The 6,592-nt window shown below is 39.9% G+C and overlaps 1 protein-coding gene across 1 annotated transcript in view; it reads right to left on the bottom strand.

Moving 5' to 3' along the window:
• Positions 1 to 427: 427 nt before the first annotated feature.
• NDUFA9 (NADH dehydrogenase (ubiquinone) 1 alpha subcomplex, 9, 39kDa) overlaps positions 428 to 6,592 on the bottom strand; it is a 42,901-nt gene continuing 36,736 nt past the window's right edge. The window contains exons 9-11 of the mRNA XM_006862673.1: positions 4,661 to 4,756; positions 4,095 to 4,161; positions 428 to 598 (exon numbers count right to left, since the gene is read on the bottom strand). Of these exons, the coding sequence (XP_006862735.1) occupies positions 428 to 598; positions 4,095 to 4,161; positions 4,661 to 4,756 (334 nt within the window). The remainder of the gene's footprint in view (positions 599 to 4,094; positions 4,162 to 4,660; positions 4,757 to 6,592) is intronic.

Here is a 6,592-nt window from a genome sequence, read left to right on the forward strand (position 1 = left end):
TTCTGCACATAGAGACACCATTATTTGTACCCTGGAGAGCCACTCATGATGTTTTAAGATCCCCAGTGCTATTCACCAAAGTACAATATAGAACACTATTTTTGTGGAATATGTTATGTAACAATATTTTCTGACTTACCCTTGTATATATATGTATGTACAAGGGGGTTTCAAAAATTCAAGGAAAAATTCCATTATCTCTTAACTGCATTTTTCCAGACTTTTTGAAGTCACTTCATAATTAAAGGAAGCTGTGCTCCAGTTCTAAGTGACTAAATTTCTTATTCAATAAACCAAGAAAGAAAGTGTGCTACAAAATTAATCTGAGACATTTTAATAGGTCTTATTCACTATGTATAGCATTCTCTGAAGATAGTAAGTGGTTGCTAACCAGTTGAACGCGAATGACACCAAAAATCAAGGATCGCTAAACATTGATCGTCTTGGCTGGCTTCACATCCTCAATTTCAGAAGACAGCCAGCGGTAAGTACGATGACGACGCAGCACCTCAATGGCCTTGAGTTCCAGGGGTGTTGCCTGAATACCAAGGTCTTCTAAGCCAGGCAGGTGAGGCAATTTCATGTCTGTGAGGTGAACCTTTGAATAAGCAAAGAACAAGAGAGAACACTGAGAACTGACCAAGGATAATGAATGTTATCCTAGCCAACATTTAAACCTCAAGCTGACCTCAGTCCCATTACTGTTTTTAAGGAATATGAGGCAGTTTTTGATTCCTAAAATTCACTAAAAGTAAAGCACTTACTTGGAAAAAAAAAGAAGAGACAAGATCACCAAAGATCGGATCAAAGGTGTCTGCCCTATCCAGGAGCACAGGGATGGACAGATGAGCCATCCTACAGATGTAACAGGAAGAAACTCTGAGTAAAGAAGCAGAAGTATCCACTGTGTTTTCCTAAGGTGACATCACAAGAGGGTTCAAGAATTGGATAAAAGCTAAAGCAGAATCTCACTAGAAAAGGACATCATGTTTGGTAAAGTAGAGGATCAGCAAAAACCAGGGAAATGCCCCACGAGATAGATTAACGTAGTGGCTGCAACAATTGGCTCAAACAAAGCAACAATTGTGAGGGTGCTAAGACTGGGCAGATTTATTCCGCTATACATAAGCTTGCCATGAGTTGTAGTCCACTGACTGTAACTACCAAAAGAGCAGAACCAGCTAGTTCCCCAACTCTCCCTGGTGCTCATTCTCTGATCACAGATTTTCTGACTCAGTTTCTAACAGTTGAATTATCAAGATAACGCAGTGCTTATTCATAGCCTATTAAAAGATAAATTATTCTTTTTATTCCAGCTATACTTAACCTGATTGACTAATGATTATTACAGAGCTAAAACACCAAACCTAAACCAAAGTTTCCACATCATGTAAAAGCATACAACCATCTTCATATACAGCAGCAGAAATGCCTCACCCTCCCACCAGAGTCTACAATTCTTTGAGTGCTGTATGGCATTCTCCAAACCAAATTCAAAACCCATTAACTAATTAGCTTCTTATATCAGCACGTTTTCAATTACAAATGTAAGAGGAACATTGTTGTATAATAAACTGAGGTGTTCTGACAAGCAGTCTTCCTGCCAGATCTCCCACAAACATCTTGTGAATGGTCTCAGGTTTCCATAGTCCAGTAGAGGGGAAGCTGGCTGTGGCCCTTACATCTGATGCTTAAGGCCTATATTCTCATCTTTTCTACATGCTAACTTTTAGGTCACATTCAGAGGACAATGTGGCTGCTTCTTGTCAATAGGAGGTCTACAGGTAAAGTATTTTTATTTTATTTTGTATCTTCCACAGAAACATTTCTACAAATCATGGTCAAATGACAGATGATGAAGACGAGTACGGAAGGCAGAACACAAGAAAGGAGGAGGCCGAGTTTTGGAATTCAGCAGAGTAGGTAAGCAAATGGGAAGGATAAAAGCTTAGATCAGAGTGGGTACAGTAGAGACAACTATTCACTCTTGTTTTGTTTGTTGAATATTTTCAACTCGAAGAAAATGAAAAGCTAGGAACAGGGAGGACTAGTAATATTTGTCAGGTCTTTTGAAGGCTGCTTCAATAGGTCATGGCAGTGGTGGTGGGTATGTACTGTGGAGTCGGTTCTGACTCACAGGACCTTATGTAGAGTTTCTAAGGCTGTAAAGCTTTATGGGAGCAGAAAGCCTAGCTTTCTCCCGTGGAGCAACTGGTACATTTGAACTCTGACCTTGCAGTTTGCAGCCCAGGTGGTAACTACTACACTACCAGGGTTCCTTTCTCAATACTACTTGGTGATAATCTAGACCTGTAATATCCACTACAGCAACTATTCACAAATGTGGCAATGTAAATTACTTGAGATTTTATTTCTATAGTCATCACACCACATTTCAAGTGCCCAATAGGCACTAGCTGCTATCCACTTACTCACTGCCATCCAGCCAATTCCAACTCATAGCAACCCTATAGGACAGAATAGAGCTGCTCCCCAGGATTTCTGACGGCCTTGTCTTTCTCCCATGGAGCGACTGGTGGGTTTGAACCACTGACCTTGCAGTTGGCAGTCCAACATGTAACCCACTGTGCTACGAGGGTTCTTTTCACATGCTGTTAAATTTTGATTTAGACTGGTAAGAAAAAGGAAGAAACTGAGTGAGACTTTAGATTTCTGGCTTGAGCAAGAGTAAACTGTGATATCATTAACTGAAACGAGAACCTAGGAGAGACGCAGCTCTCTTTATGGACACAACATGTCTCTGTTGGTCAGCTCCAACTCATGGCCACCTGACATGTGCCGAGGAGAGCTGTACTCTGCAGGTTTTCAAGATTATGGCCTTTTGGAAGCTCATCTCCAGGAACTGCCTTTGAAGTTCCTCTGGGTAAGTTCAAACTGCTAAACTTTCAATTAATTTTGTCATTGTGTGCTATCAAGTTGGTTCCAACTCACAGCAACCCTGTATAGGGTTTTCAAGAAGCACCTGCTGGATTTGAACCACTGACCTCACAGTTAGCAGTCCAGTGCTTATCCTACAGCACCACAGTGCTTAACTATTTATAACACCCAGGAACTCATTTAAATGGCTCCCTGGATATCTAAATAATTTGATAAAAGTCTGAAGCTCACTGGAAGCAATTAAGACTAGCAAAAGAACAGCAGACATGAGCTGACAGACAGCATCTAGAGTAAGCCTAGGCCTAGTAGAGGGTCATTTTAAGATGTGTAAAGATGGAAAGGAGTCCTGGTGGATAATGCACTGGATAATGCGCTGCAGGATAATGCACTGGGACCGCAAGTTTGGTTTGAACTGCAAGTTTGGTTTGAACTGCAAGGTCGGCGGTCAAACTCACCAGCCACTCCTTGGAAACCCGTTACAGGGTCACTGTGAGTCGGAACTAACTCAATAGCACTTTAACAACAAAAAAGACAGAAAAGAGAAGGGCTGGGACACTAAAAAGCACAGCCTAGTGAGAGTGGGTTAAGCAAGAAAATGTACAGCGGGCTAGAATCCAGATGGAAAGACAGGCTACCAAGAAGAACAGTGCCCACTGGCAAACACTGTGAATGAGAGCGGAGAACTGATTAATCAAAAGAGCAGAGGGCAGCCTTGAAAAAAGCAGTGCGAGGGGTGAGATGGGAATAAAATTCTGATTGGAATGGGTTAAAGGAAGAAAGAGGGGAGAAGGTGTTAACAGTGCTAATAAACAACTCTTTGGAGGGGTTATGGTATACAGGGGTACAGAGGAACAGGGCAGTACTAGAGGGAACATGGGTAAGAAGCAGGTTTTTATCTTTCTTGAAAAACAAGGGAGCTATTCAGGCTTGCTAGTATGCTGATGGGAGTGGTCCAATAGAGAAAGTAGAACTCATAATGTAAGAGAGACAACCATGGAGGAACTTCTCTGGAGTAGGTTGAGAGGAGAGGAGATTCCGTGAACAAGTAGGGGGGCTGAACTCAAAAAGGGAAAATATCAGGTAACAACCCAAGCAACAAGTGAGCAACCACAAAAAGATCCTGTCCTACCCTTTTCTGTAGTTCTCTCTCTGCCTCGAGACCACCCAGGCAGCTGCACCTCCACATTCCGACTCACCCGGTTCACTTTATCCCTCGTTGTCCAGGGCTCAAACGGACTCATCTCAAAGAATCTTGCTACCAATCTTGAAAAAGGAATGAATAAGGCCAATGTGAAAAGTGTCTCCACGCCCACTATGTAAGCTAGCCAATTTAAGCTCTCTCTCATAAGAGAGAGGGGAATTTGGTATCTTTTTTTTTTTTGGTCTTTTTAAAGAAAATAACCAATCTTGATACTTGTGAGTTTATTTCTGCTTGTTAACCCTATTTCCTTTCAACCCAACCTTAAAGTAAAAACACAAAGCCAACAATAGCAAAACAAGTAAAGAGATCCAATATTTAATAAAGTCTGAAGTTCCAATATTTAAGCCTCAACGTTTAACATGCTGTTCTATGAAAAACAAGGGTAAGCTGAGTGATGTGCAGAATATAAAATGCAACACCTGTGAGCAGGAGCGTCTAGGAAACAAAAGTAACACTCGTAGCAGCTCCACTTAGAGAGCTGGATTTTGGCCCTTCAATGGAATAATCATCAGGAGGAAGGCTATCAGGTGAGCTTTCTTCTAGAAGAAACACTTTACTTACTGATAGGCAAAATGTGGCATTGGGTATGGGATGAAGGGTCTGTGAGCCACAGCGAAGACATACCGCATCAGGTCGAAGAGGAGGTATCGATTTGGCCTATAAAAAAAAAAAACAGTTAACTCTTTAAGTAATTTGCTCAAACTTTTTCTTTTTAAATTCGACAAACTAATACTGTTGAAACACATATACACTGGGATAAATACAGAGTAACACCAAGTCAATTCCACCTAACAGCGACCCCATAGAGGGTTATAACAGCAGAAAGCCTCATCTTTCTCCCAGAGAGCAGCTGGTGGATTTAAACCACCGATCCTGTGATTTGCAGTTCAGCGCTTATCCTACAGCACCACCATGGTTTCCTAAAATACAGACTAACTAGCAAAAAGAAAAATCACCCATAATCCCAAAGATTGTTGTTGTTCTTGTTAAGTGCCATCAAGTCAGTACCGACCCATAGCAACCTTAGGCACAGTACAACGAAACACTGCCCGACCCTGGGCCAGCCTCACCATTGTTGCCATGCTTGAGTCCATCGATGCTGCCACTTGGCTAAATGGATGTACTTAATACACTATTTAATACCTTTCACATCCCCTTACACATTTTTTTGTTTTTAAGAATACAAGATTATATAACACATTCTATTTTCTAATGTCTTTTTTATTTTGCATATATCATAATCATCTTTTTGTCATTAAATATTCTATTCAATGTTTAATGATTCTACACATACTAAGTTTATGTAACCATAAATTATTTTATTAAATACCAGTTTTGGAATACTTAAGCTATTACAAGCTGCTCCTCGGAAACCCTATACAGGGTCGCTATGGGTCGGAATTGAAACAGCACTTACCAACAACAACAAGCTATTAGAAAATTATTTCTTTAATAAAAGAATGCTTTAATGAACACTTTTATAGTAAATATTTACACCTATCCATGACTGAACTTGGGGGCTCCCGGTGAGTCACTACAGGATAAGCACTGGTCTGCTAACCCACAAGAATGATGGTTCACATTCATCAACCACTTCTCGAAATCCAATACAGGGTAAAAGTGAGTCAGAACTGACTCGACGGCACTTAACAACAACAGAATTGTACACTTAGGATATACTTCTAGACACAGAATTGGGTCAGAGGTGTTTTGAAATTTTAGGCCTTTCAATGAGTACCTCTCCAAAGGTTAAGCCAATGTACATAAAATGCTGTTAGGAACACCCTTCATCAAAAATGAGCTCAATCATAAAAATAAACAATCTTGCCAATCTGCTTTTTTTTTTAAATTAAAAAAAAAAAAAGCTGCTCCAACGTTTTAATTTAACACTAGACATTATTTTCTACTTTTCTTTTTGGTGTCATTTATAGCTTCTTTTCTCTTCCTAGGGTCCTTGTCTCCAACAATGACTTGCAGTAATTCTTTATATTTTAATAATACAATAAGAAATGTCTTATTTTTCTTAGGATGCCTTTTAATGTAGTCCATGATATTTCCATATCTTAGGCTTCAATGAGCTGAAATGGACTGGTATTGGCCATTTTAAACCACATGGTTTACTATGGCAGTAATGACAAATTGAAGAGGAATGGTGTTGCATTCATTGTCAAAAAGAACATATATAGATCAGTCATGAGGTACAACGCTGTCTGTGATAGGATAATATCCATGTGCCTACAGGGAAGCCCAGTTATTACCACTATTATTCAAATTTATGCACCAACCACTAAAGCCATTGAGGATGAAATAGAAGAATTCTAACAACTTCTTCAATTTGAAATTGATCAAGCATGCAATCAAGATGTATTGATCATTACTGGTGATTGGAACACAAAGGTTGGAAGCAAAGAGGAAGGATCAGTAGTTGGAAAATATGGCCTTGGTGATAGAAATGATGCTGGAGGACGCATGATAGAATTCTGCAAAATCAAT

The sequence above is a fragment of the Chrysochloris asiatica genome, unplaced genomic scaffold (genome assembly GCF_000296735.1).
Source record: "Chrysochloris asiatica unplaced genomic scaffold, ChrAsi1.0 scaffold00050, whole genome shotgun sequence".
Taxonomy (NCBI): domain Eukaryota; kingdom Metazoa; phylum Chordata; class Mammalia; order Afrosoricida; family Chrysochloridae; genus Chrysochloris; species Chrysochloris asiatica.